Source organism: Heterocephalus glaber, unplaced genomic scaffold, assembly GCF_053883595.1.
Source record: "Heterocephalus glaber isolate CG9 unplaced genomic scaffold, H.glaber_assembly_v1.0 deba00001067, whole genome shotgun sequence".
Taxonomy (NCBI): Eukaryota; Metazoa; Chordata; class Mammalia; order Rodentia; family Bathyergidae; genus Heterocephalus; species Heterocephalus glaber.
In genome coordinates, this window is record NW_028258187.1 from 2,977,318 (window position 1) to 2,996,614 (window position 19,297).

The 19,297-nt window shown below is 49.6% G+C and overlaps 1 protein-coding gene and 1 pseudogene across 4 annotated transcripts; one reads left to right on the top strand and one right to left on the bottom strand.

Moving 5' to 3' along the window:
- The first annotated feature begins 246 nt into the window (after window positions 1–246).
- Bpnt1 (3'(2'), 5'-bisphosphate nucleotidase 1) lies at window positions 247–18,543 on the top strand. 4 transcript variants are annotated; one of them, XM_004867398.4, is made up of 9 exons: window positions 247–390; window positions 4,918–5,041; window positions 7,215–7,319; window positions 8,237–8,344; window positions 9,966–10,014; window positions 10,734–10,825; window positions 15,025–15,222; window positions 16,601–16,706; window positions 18,243–18,543. In XM_004867398.4, exons 2-9 carry the CDS (start codon window positions 4,922–4,924, stop codon window positions 18,389–18,391), a joined length of 927 nt encoding a protein of 308 aa, XP_004867455.1. In that variant the 5' UTR covers window positions 247–390; window positions 4,918–4,921; the 3' UTR covers window positions 18,392–18,543. The 4 variants fall into 4 exon arrangements, with proteins under 4 accessions (XP_004867455.1, XP_087065989.1, XP_012921988.1 ...); XM_087209862.1 differs by having other exon boundaries at window positions 274–390; window positions 4,494–5,041; XM_013066534.3 differs by lacking the exon at window positions 8,237–8,344 and having other exon boundaries at window positions 252–390.
- Window positions 6,097–6,260, bottom strand: LOC147828478 (U2 spliceosomal RNA; annotated as a pseudogene).
- Window positions 18,544–19,297: the final 754 nt, after the last annotated feature.

The window sequence follows — 19,297 nt, forward strand, 5'->3', positions numbered from 1 at the left end:
ACAAGAAGGGACAAAACACTCATTTTATTTTGTGACAAAGACTCGCTAAACTGCCCAGGCTGGCTCCGAACCTGCGAACCTCCGCACCAGCGGGGTTACAGATGCAGCTCGGGAGCGGGCCCTGCCACTCAGGCGCGGCCGTCAATCTCGTCTGGCGCGGCACCCGAGGCGAGCCTGCGCAAAATGCGGACAAGTGGAATTTTCTGGCGCTGCCGGAGTCGGAGCGGGCAGTGGCAAGTGGCTCTTGTGCGCCTGCGCGGGACGTCCTGCCGTGCCCTATGGACTTCGGGGAGCGCGTAGTGAGCGCCGTGAGAGAACTGGAGTTTGAGGACGCGGTTTCTGGTTGTCCCTCGAGTGTCTTTCGCCTAACGTCGTTGCAGCCTTGGCACGGTAAGTTTCTCCTCTGCCGGGAAGGGCAGGGCGTGGGCACAGCTCCTAATTTGTTTCCTTAACTCCACCATCCTTTTGCACAGATAAGAGGAGATTTAAAGGATTTATGTTTTTAAAAACAAAGTTTACGCAAATCATGCTGCCTCTCCAGATATCTCGGTTACAATCTTAGATGTCGACATTTTATTTTCTTTTTTATTGGGGGATTTGAGACAGGGTCTCGCTATGCAGTTCAGGCTGGCCTTGGACTCACTGTGTAACCCAGGCTGGTCTCGAACTCGCGGCGATCCTCCTGCCTCAGCCTCCCCAGTGGTGGGATTACAGGTGTGCACCACCATGCCCGATGCGTGTGAACATTTTATCTGTGCCTTTATTTTCGTGCTCTGGGGTTCTTTCCTAGCTAAATATTGAGCCCTTTGATGCACCCAAATTTAGAAATCCTTCCGCCTAACGCTGTTTTATTACAATAGCCGATACTTCCGGTTGCCATTTGCACATACTGCAGGCATGCAGGACGTGCTGAGCCTCCCTGTGCATACGCTGAGCCTTTCTGAGGAAGTTTCCTCCTCCGCGGGTGCTCAGAGCGAGTTCCCCGCCCTCTGGGACCCGTCCCCCTGTGCTGGCCACTCCAGTCTGAGACATTAAGCAGCCACTTTGCCCTGCTTTGGTTGCATTTCTGTCATAAACTGTGAAGTTGAGCCTTTTGCTCTGTCCTTGGTCTGCTTTTCTGCTAGGTTATTCACCGTTGGCCTGCGGATACATGGAGCCTGTACAACTGAGCTCAGCTGTCTAGTGTGTGACACTGATTTTTTTCTCCTTTTGTCAGTTCTCTGTTAACTCTGTGTAGGGTATTGGCTATGTAGAAGTTTTCATTTCTGCGCAAATTCACCAATATATTGTATTGTTTTATGAATTCTTGGTTTTATGCTTTCCAGGCCTTCACAAGTTTATAAAATGTCTCTGTACTTTTATGTTTCGTGCTTTAGTTTTAATAAAAAACCACTCATTGGGGCCGGGGATTTAGCTCAGTGGTTCTGCCGCCTGCCTCACAAGCTCAAGGGCCTGAGTTCGATCCCCGGTACCAAAAAAAAGAAAAGAAAACAACAAAAAAAACCCATTCATTGACCCAGAGTGCATTTTTATATAAAGAATGCAAAAGAGAGCCAATTTTTTAAAACAAGTTAGCCGTTGCCTGCCATTTACGCACAACTGACTTTCCTCCTTGGTTTTTAAATACCACCCGTAGTGCATTTGGATTTGTCTCTGGAATTTATTTGATTCCGCTTACCTGTCTGAACTGCTGTAGTTTTACGTCACATTCTGACACCTGGCAAGGGGAGTCTCTATTTCTGGTTCTCCTTCAGAATTTGCTCTGTCACGTTGACATTTTCATTTTTCCACATGACTTTGAACTTTAGCCTTGTTTGGCCAGGTTCCAAAAGAAAAATGATTTCAGTTTTAGATACTAATCCCTCCTGTGCTCACCATTTTTCTACTGGACTAAAGATGCCTCACCCAGGCCAGGAGAAGAACCTGCTTGTTTTAACTCCTGTGATTTTTCATCCTTCTGAATTAGCCTTGTCGTTAGTTGTAAACTTTGTGTTTTGTTTTGTTTTGTTTTGTGCAGAGCTGGGGATCAAACCCAGGGCCTTGAGCGTGCCAGGCAAGGGCTCAGCCTTGGAGCTACTTTTCCAGCCCTGTAAAGATTTCTTAAATCCTAGCCAGGCAAGGTGATGCACAACTGTAGTCCCAGCACTCAGGAGGCTGAGGCAGGAGGATGCTGTGAGTTCAAGGCCATCCTGGGCTACATAGTGAGTTCAGGACCAATCTGGACTACACAGCAAGACCCTGTCTCAAAAAAAAAAGATTTCTTAAGTGGATAGGATTAGGTTGGTTTCCTTAAGGGGTGCACAGCCTCTCTCATAAGGAACCTGTGCTGAGACTCAGGGCATAGTGACCCTGAAGTCGAGGGTCCTTGCAGAAGCTGTGGGAACTGTGACCCTGTGTTCCAGGCCCCTCTGGACAGCAGAAATAAGAACCAGCATGCGAATGGTGCTTAGCCAGGGTTGTTTGATGCTCACCTGTCACAGAAGTGCTGCCCTCTGTTGTTGGGTTAGCAACGAGCCAGTCTTCTACTGGGGGCAGTCATGTTGTAGGACACAGAGCCGCACCTCTCCAGGTTCAAGCCTGAGAATTCAAGTGGCTTTGTCTATGGGGCACCGGGCCAGGGTGTGAACATGGCCAGTGGTTCGGGGCTCAGTGCCTTCACCACCCAGCTGTCCTGACTCGGCCTCACGGAGGGAGTGCGCCGAGACCCAGAGGAAGGCCGTGGCGTGGTTTACCTTAGCCTGTTGCTGATGCCTGCCTGGTTCTTAACTCATCTGTAACCACAGGAACTGGTTCTCATTTGCGACGTGGTTGGGGACAGGATTTAAAAGGCTAATAGGAACTTCTGCAGATTCTGTGCTTTGATCATACGGTTAAATACATTTTCCTTACACCAACAGCCACAAGTGTATCTGCGTGTTTAACAAATATTTAAGAAAGCCACTAGGGCTGGGGTTAGTGACAGATCACTACTGCCTCAGCGTGGCCACTGGGTGGGACTGCAGAGAACTGCAGGCTGCTTCCACGTTTCTGCCTGAAAGTGATTTGTGGGTTGTTTTGAAAAATCACTGCTGTCCCGGATGTTAGACTGGTTTTTTTGTTTGTTTGTTTGTTTGTTTGTTTTTTCCCGTTCTTTTTTTTTTCATTCTCATTTCTTATAAATGGACATTAGCTTTCCGTGGTGCTTAATAAATGCAGTGCACAGTTTGTGAGGAAGGTGGAAGACACAAAACCTGGAAGCTGACCTTGGCACACGAAAGGGCTGTGGCTTAGTCACGGGGAGGGTTGCACAGCCGAAGCAAGGGGCACCCAGAGCCACGCCCTCCGGGGGAGGGACCTCCAGGCCACAGGCGGGGCCCTACAGGGTGCCACAGACTGCACACTTCCACGCCGTGTAGACACCGGGCGGGCACACTTGTCCAGTTAGGGACACGTCGACATCCGCCCAGTCATGGAGACACGGAAGTATTAAATCATTTCTCCTCATTTCTATTTGCGGTATTGATCATAATGGACCAGTTCATTCCCTGTGTAACACCTAGTATCTCAAAAAATTATATAGTAAAATCAACTGAATTAAAATACTTATTAGAAACCCATTTTATTTTCATCATAATTCCAAACAGCTATTGGCCAAAGTATGGAATTCATTACCATACATATATTTTACTGCCCTTTTTTTGCTTCTTGTTTGTTTGTTTACGATACCAGGGATTGAACACGGGACCTTGCCCTTGGAGGCAGGCATGGAACCACTGAGCTAGTCCCCGGCCCTATTTCCCTTTTTTTTGAGACAGGGTCTTGCTGTGTGGCCCAGTCTGACCTCGATCTCCAGGCAATGCTCCAGCCTCAGGCTCCCAAGTGCTGGGATCACAGGCATGCACCACCACGCCTGCCTGGCCATTTCCATCTTTAGAAGGGTTTCAAACACTTGTTTATTGTCTCGAGTGTGTAAACAGATTGCGGATGGTAGAGATGGGCAGGCTTCAGCATCCCCTCCAGCACAGGGCAGCGGCACAGTGAGGGTGGGACTGAACCTGAGCCGATTCCCGATTCCCAGGGGGCGGAGTTCTCCTTACCCGGGTCTGCTGCCTGGGGCCTTGGGCTGGCTCCCCCGCGCCTGGGAGGTCCCCAGGACAGACACCGGGGGTCACTTGTGGGAGGGCGGGCCATGTGGCTCCGAAGCCGCCAGAGTGGCAGCCTGGTTGCCGTGGAGACTGCCTGGCGCTTCCTGGGGCGGGTTCCGGCTGAGGTCCAGGCTAGCAGCGGGGTGCGCCTTGTCGCCCAAGTCCTCCTGCCCCCTGCCCTGTCCACTGTTGAGATGGGGCAGAGAAAACAAATGAGATCTGTGCGAGCTGTGGGTTTCAGGAGATAGCTACAGTCGCGGGGTGCAGCGTCGGCGAGGGCGACGCTGTGAAGCCCCTGCCCCTTGAAGATCACCCGCGTGCGCGTCAGTCCGTGCGTGGCCCACACCTGCGTGTTTGTTTGTTTTTCAGAGCTGAGATTGAACCCAGGACCTCACGCGCTAGGCCAGCACTTTTCCATCAAGCTACAGCCCCAGCCCTTTTTAAAGTTTTATTTCAGTTACGGTCTCCCGAGTTGCCCAGGCTGAGCTTGAACTTGGCGGCCTCCTGCCTCCGCCTCCTGAGTGCTCGGATTACAGGCGTCCGTGCCTGCCTGGCCCTGACCAGTTTTATGTTACAGACACCGGGTTGCAGCCTTTTCACCACCACCCTCCAGAACATCAGCGCCTCAAAGGCAGCTGTGCTTCCTCTCTGACGCAGTTTCCAGGGTTCGCACGTTGCACGCCTCACTCAGCTTCCTCACACCCCGAGGCTCACGGCCGGGCCAGAGGAGCGCCAGTAACCGTGCACTGAGGCCCCAGCCCGGCTCTGGAGTCACTCCCGCCTTCTCCCGCAGGGCCATGGCGTCCGGCCCGGCCGTGCTCATGCGCCTGGTGGCCTCGGCCTGCTCCATCGCGCAGAAGGCAGGCACGATCGTCAGGCGCGTGATCGCCGAGGGAGACCTAGGCATCGTGCAGAAGGTACCGGCACTGCAGCCCCCACAGCGGGCTCCCTGTGCTGCCCAGGACGGGCGTGGGCGGTTCGGGTGGCTTTGGGAGTGATCTGGCCCCCAGCTGGTATCCGCATCTGTGATCATTAACTTCATCGGGGCTTAGAAATAAATGAATTTATGCTGGCCCCAAAAGGGGCGTGGCGGGAAGGAGGCACAGGAGAGCACCGAGGTGTGTCACGGACATGTACCAGTATTCCGTGATGAGTATACAGGGCACCCTTGGCTTACCAACTCAGTGCACTCACAAGGGCTGGTTGTAAGTCAAGGTGGTCAGTTGAAGGCTCAGGCTTCTCTACACAGCCTTCAAGTAATCCTTCCGCTGAGACAATGGGCAAACTTCCTTGTCAGGCATCCTCATGTCACTGCAAAAGTGGTGAAAATTCTCCTTTAAGACAATATAATCTGTAAACCTACCTAACCAGTCTTACATAAAAGTCATAATCCTGGGAAGGCAAACTAACAAGGAAACTGTGGTGTCGACTGCAAAATTCTCCACTGTCTTTCGGTAGAGTAACTGTGTGGACCGAGGGAACCGGCTGGGCCATGCAGTAACAGTCCCGCTGTTCGTGTTCCTCAGATTGTAGAAACAGAGAGTCTTTCCCTACACCTGTGAATTGTCTTGAAAACCTCTTGAGCTATTAGGATTAGTGGGGAAAGTTTTATATACATGTACTTTCAAATGCTTCAATATAGTATTTAACCTTCTAAAAAATTCATAAATTTCTTGTATGTAAATTCCTCAAAAAACTAAAACTAGAAATTCCATGTGACCCAGCTATAACCCTTCTCAGCATCTTCCTGAAAGAGTTAAAGACATTCTATTACAGTGATCCACGTACAACGTAACCATGTTTGTAGCAGCCAAATTCATAATAGCTGAATCTTGGAAGCAGCCCACATGTCCATCAACAGAGGAATAGATAAAGGAAATGTGGTATTTACACACAGTGGAGTACTACCCTGCCGTAAAGAAGGACAAATTTGAATGATATGTATAGGAAAACGGATGCACCTTGAGACCATAATGTTAAGTGCAGTAAATGAGACACCCAAGCTTCAGTATTGCACGGTTTCTCTTATATGGGAAACCCAAAATATAAGTCAAGAGCAAAATGAAAGATAGATAATAGGAAAGAGGGAGACGGATCTTTCTCCACTTGATCTTAGCCAAAAGGCCGAGAAGCGATTTTTTTTTTTTTTGGTACCAGGGATCGAACTCAGGTCCTTGTGCTTGCACAGCAGGCGGCGGAACCACTGAGCTAAATCCCCCGCCCAAGAGACAGATCTTTCTCAAAGGCAAAGGGACCAAGAGTTGGAGGGGGGGCAGGGGGGGCAGGGGGGGAGGGAGAGGGGTGGAATCCGTTATGGGCAGGCACCAGCTCCCCACAGGGAGTGCCACCGGCATGTCATGGGAACATGTACTAGTAGCAATAAATGCTGAAAAAATTATAAGTTTCCAATCTTTTTTTTTTTTTTTTTTTGGTACCGGGGATCGAACTCAGGTCCTTGCGCTTGCGTAGCAGGCGGCGGAACCACTGAGCTATAAATCCCTGGCCCAATTTCCAATCTTTTAACCCGTTTTTTTTATTTTACATTTTCATTTTTATTAGTACAAAATGATCCCATACTTCTTGCGGAGCTGGTACCTCTACCTAACGTGTCTCGGTTCTTTTACTTCCCTCCCCCCTCGCCCGCCTCGGTCCTCTGTCCTCTTTCCCATTTGAGTGATTGATCCATCAATTGGAGAAGAAAATACTCTGAATCGTTCAGAAGTGAGCATTTTTCCAGACTCTGCCCACTCTCGGGCTGGGGCTCAGCCCCAGGATGGAGCATGTAGCTGATGGGCCCGGCTGGATTTCCTAGCCACACCACACACACACACAAAAAAAAACCTTCCAGGGCCGGGGATGTAGCTCAGTGGTTCCACTGCCTGCCTCCCAAGCACAACATTCCGAATTCAATGCCCGGTACCAAAAAAAAATCTCTCCAGACTTTAACCACGACTGGCCCAATGAGGAAGGAGAAGCCGGTTGACTGTCTCTGTACAGCCTTCGGGCACGATATGAAGTACACACCGCCCGTGCAAACGTTTGGAAACAAGACTTCGCCTGTCCCAGTGCGGTTTGCTCCCTATCTTGCAGACCTGTGCTACGGACCTGCAGACCAAGGCCGACCGGCTGGTGCAGATGAGCATCTGCTCTTCCCTGGTGCGGAAATTCCCCAAGCTGACCATCATAGGAGAGGAGGTAAACACGGACGGTGCAGGATTCTCTGTCCCTGGTGGCTGGGGATTTCCACTGTTCTCCGGCCCCGTGTCTTGGCACAAGGTGGCCCCATATTTCCTGGAGGAAACACTTCCTTTTGAGCTGCTCTGGTCCCTTCTGAGGCCCGACTTCTCGGTGCCTTCCTCTGAAGGACAGGGCAACAGTTGCAGTACTCACGAAGGGCCGGGCAGTGCAGCTCGGTCGGGGAGTGCTGGCCCAGGACGTGGGAGGCCCAGATTCAGTGTCACTGCCACAAAGCGGGGGGCAGAGTTTGGGGCAAGGGGTGTAGCTCAGTGGCAGAGCGTCTGCCGAGCAAGCGCGAGGCACTGGGTTCAGTACCAGCACCACAGAGTAAAATAAGAAAGCCAGCAGAGTACTCAAACTTTGGAATAGAATGGGCTTTGTGAGTTTCTACAAGTAGGCTCACCTGTATACGTATCCAGAGACCATAGCACTTTAAAAGTGAGAATACATATCTCTTCCCCTTTTTTTGAGAAGAAGATTGATTTTTTGAGACAGAGTCTCACTATGTAGCCCAGGCTGGCCTGGAACTCACTGCGATCCTCCTGCCTCAGCCTCCCAAGTGCTGGGATCACAGGCATGCCGTCCCACAGCCAGCTCTGACATATCTCTTCTAATTGAGAGTAGAGTATGTTTCAAGTCTTTCCCCTCTTAATCCTGCTCAGGATGGTGATGTTGGGACCATTTAGCTGATCTCGATGCACCTCATAGTGGCCCTGGTGGTCTCAGTAGGTTTGCTTTGTAGGATCTGACCTTGAGCGGTGAGGACATGGACCAGCAGGGAGGGGTCACTGCATCGCTTGGTGCGGGGGGCGCAGGGTGATCGGTGACCCCAAGCAGGTGGGTGACTGTCCGCATTGCCCTTGTCTGTGGCGCAGGACCTGCCCCCGGAGGATGTAGACCAGGAGCTCATCGAAGACGGCCAGTGGGAGGAGGTCCTGCAGAAGGCATGCCCTACGCAGTACCTCGCCGTTAAAGAGGAGGACGTAAGGCTCATGTCGAGCTCACACTCTTAATCCCTGCAGGGCAGGTGGAAAGTCAGTAGCTATGCTTTTGAGACAGGATCTCTGTTCGTTGTTCAATCTGGCCTTATATTCACTGTGTAGTCCAGGCTGGCCTCGAACTTGCAGCGATCCTCCTGCCTCAGCCTCCTGAGTGCTGGGATCACAGGCATGTGCTACACACCAGGCCAGGAACTTGAAATCTTTCAGAGCCATCCAGAAATGTTCTTTAGCCACATGCGACATCTGACCTGTTGACTTGGAGTCCAGCATCTCATCTTGTAGGTTTCCTTTCTTTCCACCTTGAAACCATTATTTATTTTTTGTTTTGTTTTTTGGTACAGGGGATCGAACTCGGGATCTTGCGCTTTCGAGGCAGGCAGCGGAACCACTGAGCTAAATCCCCGGCCGTCCTGAAAACATTATTAAAACTACCATTATTAAAAATACTTTCAGGAGGGCCGGGGATTTAGCTCAGTGGTTCCACCGCCTACCTGATAAGCGCAAGGTCCCGAGTTCGATCTCCAGTTCCAAAAAACAAAAAAAAAATACTTTCAGGAAGAAAATCGTATTTTTTTTGTGTAGTGTATTTGATAGCAAAAGATCTCATTGAGTTGAGCATGATAATCCCAGCTGTTCAGGAGGCTGAAGCAGGAAGATCACACATGCAAGGCCAGCCTGGGCAATTTAGTAGGGCACTGTCTCATAATAAAAAAACAGAAGCCCGGGGTAGGTGGCTCAGTGTAATGCTTGCCTACAATGTGTGAGGTCCTGGGTTCAAACCCAGTACCACAAAAAAATGTGTTTAATTGCTAATTGGGACCAGAAGGAGATGAAACAGGTTACTATCTGATGTTTTCAGCTGGCCAATCATCTTACTACTGTAGTTGCTTAACATAAATTAGTCTGTGGCTTCAGATTTAACTGTTCTTCTATAGTTTTCTATCTTTAAGTCACTTGACACATTTATTGAATGCGAACTACCATGAGTAAGGCACTTTGCTCTGTGGTGTGGAAGATACAAAGGAAAGGGGACATGGTGTTGTCCATCAGAAATGTGCTCTTGCTGGGGATGGTTGGTGCATGCTTGTAATCCCAGCACCCTGGGAGGCTGAAGCAGGAGGGTTCCAAGTTCCAGCCTAGCCTGTGTAATTTAATGATTTAGTAAGACCTGTCTGAAAATAAAGGATAGAAAGGACTGGGAGGTAGCTCAGTGTAAGGGCTTCCCAGTACCAGAAGAAATAAACAGATAGATGGAAAGAAACGTGCACCCAGCAAACAGATTCACATCAGGTTGTAACTCCAGGAGTTCACGGCAGCCTGTTCCGAGTAACCCTGCACTCCCTGAGCACCAGGAAACTTTGTTCTTAAACTGTTGTCAGTTTCGTGAGCCATTTGTTTTTCGTTGGCTAATCAGAACTGTGTCCTGGAGGAAATCAGAATTTTCAAAAAATCAGTACATATAAAAATCAGACGTGAGCGCACATGGTTCCACTTTGCAAGTTGTTCTGATACTGTGTCTAGTACTAGACTGTGTCTAAGATCTGTGTTTCGAATTTTGTGCAGTTGTATACTTGATTTCCTTCTTTTAAATTTTTGTTTTTAGCTTGTGGTCTGGGTTGACCCTCTGGACGGCACCAAGGAGTACACTGAAGGTATCTCTTTTGTGTTCCTGTTTCCCAGTAGTGAGGCCAGGCCCGGACACTTCCTTGTAAAATTTGATAGTTTGTGTGTTATTTGAAAAGCTAGCTTCATGGCTAATGCCTCTTCCTACAACTTGGCAGCTGTTATCTTATATCCATGATTGTTGAGACAGGGAAGCTGGATGTGGTGACATACACCTGCAATCCCAACACTCAGGAGTCTGAGGCAGGAGGATCCCAGAGAGTTCGAGGCCAACCTGGGCTACATAGCGAGACCTTGTCTCAAAACCGAACAGACAAGTACAAGGTCCTGAGTTCAATCTCTGATACCAAAAACAAACAAACAAAACAAGACCATTCATAAATAGGGAAGCTTTAATGGATATTAACAGACTGCAGAACGCTTACTGAGGCTTTGATTCACTATTTGTGTCTCTGGCCAGCTCTCTTAGAGTTTATGTATTTCACCATAAGAGGAGTTGACCATGGATGAATAATGATTTAGTAAGACCCATCTGAAAATAAAGAATAAAAAGGATTGGGGATGTAGCTCTGTTGAAATGCTTCCCAGTACCAGAGAGAGAGAGAGAGAGAGAGAGAGAGAGAGAAATGTGCACTCAACAAACAGATTCACATCAGGTTCCTTATCTCAAAACCACTTGAAGCAGTTGATGTGCTGCTGATGAGTCCTCACCTGAGAAAGATCTAGAATTGCCATTTCTCCTCTATAGGTCTCCTCGACAACGTGACTGTTCTCATTGGAATCGCCTATGAAGGGAAGGCCATAGCAGGCATTATTAACCAGCCCTATTACAACTACCAGGTATTGTTATAAGTGACGCCAAAGTACCTCATTACTCTGACAATCACAGTGTTCCATGATTCCTGATGACATTCAGTCCGTGGTTCCTAGCTTGGTAGCTTTCCGGCTCCTGCCCGATACTCTTGAATCAGAGCCCAGGTGTCTATACCAGGAATGTGTGCATAGGGATATCAGATACACGTGCACACAGATACAGTGCATGCATTGTATTTTTTATGCCCTTAGGATACAAGTGCAAAAGTTTGGGAATTACTTGTGTAGTTCTTGAGTAGAGCGGTCATCAGGACACCTGATTTACAGATGGTTCTTGAAGCGGATTGAAGAAATGAACCGTTTCAACCAAGATAAGATGCTAGTCATGTGGCTTCCCAGGTAATACCGCATAGGCTGTAAATTACAGGCAGTTACCATAGCAACTTAGTGTGCTCCTGCACTCTCTTCTCTTTTGTTTCTTCTATCTGCTTTGACTTTCTGTTATACCTCAAAGACACTGTCTTCCTTAGGAGCCAGATACTCATAGCTGAGCGTGGCAGTGCCCACCTGATCCCAGCACTCTGGGAGGCTGAGGCTGGAGGGTTCTAAATTCAAGCCCAGCCAGAGCAACTTAGTGACTTACCAAGACTATGTCTCAAAATAAAAAATTTTTAAAGAAGGCTGGGGAATGTAGCTCAGTGCAAAACTCCTGAGTTCATCACTAATGCCACCACCGAAAGAAGCAAGAGACTTGTGTAATTTCCAAAGAAGACTATACCGTTAAGTAATTTAAAGGAAATTACTGAGATAAAATACTTATGGTATTATACTTATTATATTAGTGTGACCTTGATAGAACTTTGGAGAAAAAGTAGTGTTGAGGCTAGTATTTCTGAATTTATGATTTAAGAGCAGGATTAGTCTTTACTTTTAATATGAACTTGGTTTTCCTGCTGTTTATATATGGTTATCAACTTTACTTATAAACACGTATTTCTAAGGACTTAGCAAAGTAGGTACACATTGTCGGGAAGCCCTCTCCCGCTGAAGGGCGAGCATTAGTGCTCGCAGCATTTGTTATTGTGTGTGTGGCGATTATGCAGACAGAAGTTTGGGGTTCCTATGTGAACTGTAAAGTGTAACCCCACTATTACTTCTGATTCAGTTCCTGGAAAACATTGTCTAACACATGGGACTTTCTTCAGCAAGAGAGAGCTAAGTGCTTAGGACTTGCTGCTAATTGTCTGCCCTGCTTTTGGAGATTAGAGAGAGTGTACTCAGTCTCCGCAGAATGATGCCAAGCAGACATTCAGGGAGCACAGCAAGGAAGCAGAGGTGAGGCGAGGCAGGGCCTGGCGCACGCAGGGAGGAGAGGGCAGGTGCGGCCCTGCGCCTCCCGTCCTGCTGTCTTCTTCTCCCCTCCGGACACACTCTGTCCTTTCCTTCTCTCCTGCTTCGGCCTGGGCTCTGTTTCGGTGGTTGGACGCCACGCTGCAGTGTGTCAGGCCCAGGGCCGCCCCCAGTGCGGCTGGGCTCGGGTCCGTGTGCCTTGTCTCCTTCATCCTCGCCGAGGCACTGAGGGCCCCGCTGTTCCCTTCAGGCAGAGAGCTTGGGTCACCCTGAGTGGTGCCGCAGCTGGGGCGCAGTCAGGGCCGAGCTCACCGTGGCTCCAGGTTGCTGTCCTGAGCCACACGGCTTCATTCCAGCTTCAGCACCACTCCCGGAAGCCCCGTAGCTGTGGGCACCGGGAGGAAGCAGCGTGGCAGCAGGCGCCCTTCCCGTGAGAGCTGTGTCTCAGCCATTGTGAGTCCTGCATGGGGACTGAGCCCAGGGCCTGCACACCGGCCTCCACCCCTGGCCCATTTTTGTTTTTTATTTTGAGACAGGGTCTTGCTAAGTTGCCCGGGCTGGCCTGAAACTCCTGCTCCTCCTGCTTCAGCCTCTTCATTGCTGGGATCACAGGTGTGCGCCACCATGTCTTGCTGCCACTATGAACCTTAATTAATTCAGCCTCAGAAAGGAATGTGATCCTTTATTGCCTCAAAAAATCAGTCTGTAATCCCTGTACTCAGGAGGCTGAGGCAGGAGGATCGTGAGTTCCAGGCCAGCCTAGGCTACACAGTAAGACCCTGTCTCAAAAAAACTAAAACAAAAGCAACAAGAAGAGAAAATGAGCTCAGAACCTTGGAAGGAGTGAGGTCCCGGGATTGAGGCCAGAGCACAGGGGAGCCAGCAGCCACAGTGTGCGTTTGTCACAGCGCCTCATGGGGCACCAGGCTCCTGGGCCCGGCGCTGCCTGTCCATGGACAGAAGGAGTGTAACTCCCGGGGACCTGGACACTCGAGTCACTGTCCCGAGCGCTTTCCTCGCTCCAGGACAGCGGGATGCTGGGTGAGGCTTGGTGACCAGGTCATCTGTGGCCTGTAGACGCCCACCTGTCCTATGGCTCAGGCTCGCGAGGGAGCCGGGGCGCTTGCTGGACACTGGGCACACAGCTCGGCTTCCGGGTCTGGGTCCTTCTCACTCACTGCAGGCACGGGCAGCCTGCATCTGTTCAGGGCACCCTCGCTGGCACACACTGTGTCCCCGAGTCACACAGACCATGTGCAGGGGCCCATGGGCGGCATCTCAGCCCAGGCTGGGAGCTGCAGGGCACTGGCCCTGGAGCTGCTCCTTCCCGGGGTGTTGGCTGAGCTGCCCCTGGGCAGCCACCAAGCTCGGCGTCTGCATCCTGGGGCCCGACTCCTACCTGAATTCACCCCACACTAACTGCACCTGGGTGTGGCCTGAGGACAAATAGACCGGGCCTCTGAACACAGATGGTGCACCCAGGCCACCTGGTTCAGTGATAAGGTTATACCATCTCGCCAGGTGTGGCGCTGCACCTACAACCCCAGCACTCTGGGAGGCTGAGACAGGATGGCATGTTCAACTCCTGTCTTAAAATAAAATTTATTTTTTTTGGTACCGGGGATCGAACTCAGGTCCTTCCGCTTTCGGGGCAGGCAGCAGAACCACTGAGCTAAATCCCTGGCCCCTTAAAATAAAATTTTTTAAAGGTCGGGGATTTACCTCAGTGCAAAGGTCTTGGGTTCATCCCCTAGTATTAAAAAAAAGAAAAAAAAATTGTCCTACCAGGCACAGGGGAGTGTGCCTGTACTCCCAGCTATTTAGGAGGCTGAAGCTGGAGGATCATTTGAGCCCAGCCTGGGCAGCATGAGAGACCTGTCTCAAAAAAAAAAATTCAGGGCCGGGGATTTAGCTCAGTGGTTTCGCTGCCTGCTGCACAAGCTCAAGGACTCGAGTTCGATCCCCAGTACCAAAACAAATTCAGTTTTGAACAAGGATGAGCTGGGTTTGGCTGTGAAGTTCCTAGAATCCTCAGTCGGGTTATTCAGTGATTCCAAATCAAACTTTTTCATCTTTAAAACAAGGATTATAACATCTGCTGCGAGGGGTTGCTCTGAGGATCCACTGAGATAAACCACCGGGTGTGGTGGCCGGCCTGCTTGGTGTGGGGTCTGATACACATCTGCTCTGTTAACACTGCTCTAGTGGTCTGGGGCTCCTTAGCTTATGCCTCGGTTCTACTGTCCCTGACATGCAGGCGGTGGCTTCTCTAGGAAGTACACGGAGTCTGAGATCACGGCATCGTCTCACAGGGGCCCAGCACCAGCCTGGCCACCATCCTGTCCCCTTCACCGCAGTAACATAAAGACGCAGGTGTCAGCACTCGAGTTTGGTACCCGAGGACTTCAGTACCTTTTGGAAATGGCTATTTTCAATACGAAGAGCAGATCATTGGGTGACTCAGAAAGAAATTAATCAGTATGTGAAGCTTTCTTTTCCAAGGACTCGGGAGTGGGCAGAAACCCCTTCAGCATCTCTGAAACCGTTAAGCAAAGCAACAGTGAGAATAAACACCCGTCCGGATGTGGTAGCTCACGCCTGTGATGTCAGCACTCAAGAGGCTGATGCAGGAGGATTGCGAGTTTGAAGCCACCCTGGGCTACAGAATGATGCCCTGGCTCAAAAAGAGAAAGAATAATCACCCGATTCTGCCGGGAAGAGTCCTTCCGTTCTTTGCCAGTGATGTGGTTCTTGTATTTATAACCTCGTCATGTTCTTATTTTCAAGCGTGCTGTGTGCTGAGCATTACTGAGGAGAACTGTCGCTCATGTCTCCCTCCATGTGGTGACCAGCTCTGTCCTCTCTCTCGTCACCAGGCAGGACCCAACGCGGAGCTGGGGCGGACCATCTGGGGTGTCCTGGGCTTGGGCGCCTTCGGGTTCCAGCTGCAGGAGGCACCCGCCGGGAAGCACATTGTCACCACCACCCGCTCACACGGCAGCAAGCTGGTGTCTGACTGCGTGAGCGCCATGGAGCCGGATGCCGTGCTGCGCGTGGGCGGTGCGGGGAACAAGGTAGGGTTGGGGTGCAGAGACCCCGAGGGTCTCTGACGCCTCGGGAAGAGCTTCCTCGGCATTTGCCACGGACAGTGCGTTTCAGCAGCACTCAAGTGAAGCTCACGTCCTGAGGCATCAGGACAGATCTGTGTCTTGCCGAGGCCGGGGGCCCAGGGACCCTGGGGTCCTCTCCAGACCCTTGTCCTGCAGGCCCTGGCCGTGCACCTGCCTGTACCCCATCCTCTCTGGCAGGCCCCAGGAGCACTGTGCAGCGGGACGCATCTGCTCCATCCCTGCCCCGCTCTGCTGAGCTCACTGTCCCCAGCCACACCAAGGTGCCTTCCCCGGGTCGCTTGTCCTCATTCCTGCCAGCAGCCCCTCTTCTGCACCCACGTGGCTCTGCCCATGGACCCCGATGCTCCTGCACGTCTCCTGTTGTCCACGCAGCTGGCTCAGGGACGTCATCGCATGGTCACACAGCCACAATGGCTTCCAAGGTGGCTGGTCCCGGGTCACAAATCCCAGCAGAGCAGTTAAACACATACAGCTCCTCCCTGTCCCAGATCCCAAGCTGATTCCCCATCAGAGGGATTTAAGACCCCAGCCTAAGGGGCTGGGGATTTACCTCACTGTTCCCAAGTTCAATACCTGGTACCAAAAAATAACAACAAAAAATACAAAGCAAAACCCCAGTTTAGGCCGGGCGTGGTGACACACACCTGTGATCACAGGACTTGGGAGGCTGAGGCAGGGGGATTGCTGAGAGTTCAAGGCCACCCTGGGCTACATAGTGAGATAGACCCTGTCTCAAAAGCAAATAAGACAGGGCCGGGAATTTAGCTCAGTGGTTTCACCACCTGCTGTGCAAGCACAAGGACCCAAGTTCGATTCCCGGTACCAAAAAAAAAAAAAAAAAAAAAGCAAATAGAACAAAAGTTGATACTTTGGTAATAGAAGCAGCAGCAGGGATGATCCCAGAGCGTTAGGGGCGTGCTTGCTGGACAAGTCAGCATGGCGCATCTGTGAGGATTTATGACATGCAGGCATCGCCACACTGCGTGCCATTGCTTTATTTAGTAACAGCCAGTATTTGAGAAATTTAAAAAGCTTTGTTCCATAATAAGTTGCTTTTATAGTAAGAAGAAAACAAAATGAATATAAAGAAAGCTTTACTGCGGCCATCTTCCTTGTAGCGTATTTGGCAGTTCTTTGCCCTTTAGGCCCTTGGAGCTTATTGTGCCCTTGTATTTATTTCTTGTAACCCTGGCAGAGGCTTCAGCGGGAGTGGGGTGCGGCAGAGCAATGGGTGGAACAAGTGGACATAGACGCAACCTCCTCTCGTGCCTGTAGCCCGCCCCCTCGCGGTCCGGGATAATTCTCACCTCTGACCTTCCAGATCATTCAGCTGATCGAAGGCAAGGCCTCTGCCTATGTGTTTGCAAGCCCAGGATGTAAGAAGTGGGACACTTGTGCGCCGGAAGTCATCTTACACGCGGTGGGAGGTGAGTGTGTTCTGTCCTGGAGAATGGCAGCTGCCTGTCTTGCTCAGACCTCACATCTGGTGCTAGTCCTGTACCCAGCTGTAGGGAGACTGGAGCTGTCCGGGCTGGAGCCCATACATATTTCATGGATGAGTAACTTGATTTTCAGAAAATTTGTTTTTCTTTTGTCCCTTTTTGGGACTTTGATCTGCATCATTCTTTTAATTCAGCTCTTACTTAGGGTTTATTTTTTAATTAATTTTTTTACTAGTACACATTTGTCATACGTATGGATCACATTAATCATAAGGAATTTGCACCTACATAATATCTCTTGGTTCCCCTTTCTTACTTGCTGTTTTAATGCTCTTGAAGATGTTTTTCCTTGAAAAGTAAAATGTTTCATGCAGGGCATGGTGGCACATGCCCGTAATCCCAGCACTCTCAGGAGGCTAAGGCAAGAGGATCAGCTGCCTAGTAAAACTCTCAAAAACCAGAAAAATAGGGGCCGGGATTTAGCTCACCAAAAAAAAGAAAAAAAAACCCAGGAAAATAAAATGTTTACCATCACTGGCATTCCTCATTTAATTTTTTTTTTTTAGAATAATAAACATACATACTTAATTCTCTCTGAAGCCACATTGGTGAATATCTCAGTTCTAGTTCTAAAAATGAAAGAATTGGAAATACATTACACATATATTTGTTATTGTTACTGTTTTTTGTTTTTCATGTAGGCTTTTTTTTTCTTTCTGGTATCAGGGATTGAACTCAAGACCTTGTGCTTGCCAGGCAGGAGAGGCACAACTGAGCTAAATCCCCAGCCCTGTTTTTTGTTTGTGTTCTTTCGTTTTGTTTTGTTTTGTTTTTTTGGTACTTGGGATCAAACTCGGGACCTTAGGCTTTCGAGGCAGGTGCTGGAACCACTGAGCTAAATCCCTGGCCCCTGTATTTGGGGCTTTTTTTGAGACAAGATCTCACTATGTAGTTCAAGATGGCCTCGAATTCACAGAGCTCTTTCTGCCTCAGCCTCCCAAGTGTTGGGATTACAGGTGTGCCCCACCACGGCCGGCTAACATTACACATTTATACATATGAAGGTAATTTTCCATTTCAAACACGTCAGTTTTCATCTGTTCTCTGCAAACAGCACCTGTTAAGTCCCTGTCGGAAGCGGAGCTGCAGCTCCACAGTGGAGCACTTACTTGCCTTGCAGGTTTGAGGCCCTGGGTCCCAGCCCCAGCACCAAAAAACTGTAAAACAATCCACCAGAACCAGGCATGGTGGCGCATCCCTGTGATCCCAGCACTTGGGACCCTAAGGCAGGAGGATCCTGGCAAGTTCAAGCCCAGCCTGGACCACATACTGATAGGAGGCCAGCCTGAGCTACATATGAGATCCTGTCTCAAAAAAACAGAGACAACAAATAAACCAACTGGAGCAGGCGGGGGCGCGGTACAGTGCAGTGCAGAGGATATGCTTGGCTCCCACCGGGCCCTGCGCTCAGACCCTGCCAGGCGCCATGACCTGACCTCCTGACGAGGCCTCTCTCTGCAGGGAAGCTGACTGACATCCACGGCAACGCGCTGCGGTACAGCAAGGATGTGAAGCACATGAATTCCGCCGGGGTCCTGGCCGTGCTGAGGAACTATGACTACTACGCGAGCCGTGTCCCGGAGTCCGTCAAGAAGGCGCTGGTTCCTTAGAAGGAAGTTCATCTTCCTCCAGAGGGGCTTGGTTGGCAAAACAGCACACTTTAAATCTGATTGGATGGAATTATTTATTGTTGATCAGTAATTTATATTAGTTACTTAGGAAGAGAAACAGCATTAAAGAAATTGCCTTTATTGGAATCTGACACTCTCATGCCTTAGGCGTGTAATAAATTTTGTATGCTCCTTTTCCTGTTTAAAAAAGCCAGGCATGGTTGTGTAAGGCTGCTCAGGAGGCTGAGGCAGGAGAAACACCTGGACAAAGAGTTCAAGGCCAGCCTGGGTTCAGATGAGACCCTGTCTCAACAAAAAAGTGAATTTGGGGTGGGGGATTTAGCTCAGTGGTTCTGTTGCCTGCCTCACAAGCGCAAGGTCCCGAGTTTGATTCCTGGTACCAAAAAAAAAATGAATTTAGCTTTATTAATCAACCAAGCCAATCTTAACAGGTGGAGAATTTATAAGCTCAACATGTTATATTTCTTTTCTTCTTTTTGGGTAGAAAAATGAGAACAGCTTAGTTTTAGCTGACCTTTAGGTTATTGGTGTGATCAGCATTCCTATCTCGTGAAGCAGATTTCTTCAGGGCACAGAACCTCAGTCATTCCAGAATTTCTCCCTTGTTTCTCCCAGTAATTTTTATAGTGTTCCTACTCCAGTTTTGAATGTGTATATTGTTACTGTGTTTGAGGAAGAGACATTGATGGGGAAAGTTTCTTCAAAATAAGTTATATAATCCTAGCACTTTGTGTATTTTTTTTTTTTTCTTTTGGTACCAGGGATCGAACTCAGGTCCTTGTGCTTGCGCAGCAGGCAGCGAAACCACTGAACTAAATCCCCGGCCCTAATCCTAGCACTTTGTTATTTATCAGGGGTTTTTTTATTACTTTGAAAATTACTGGA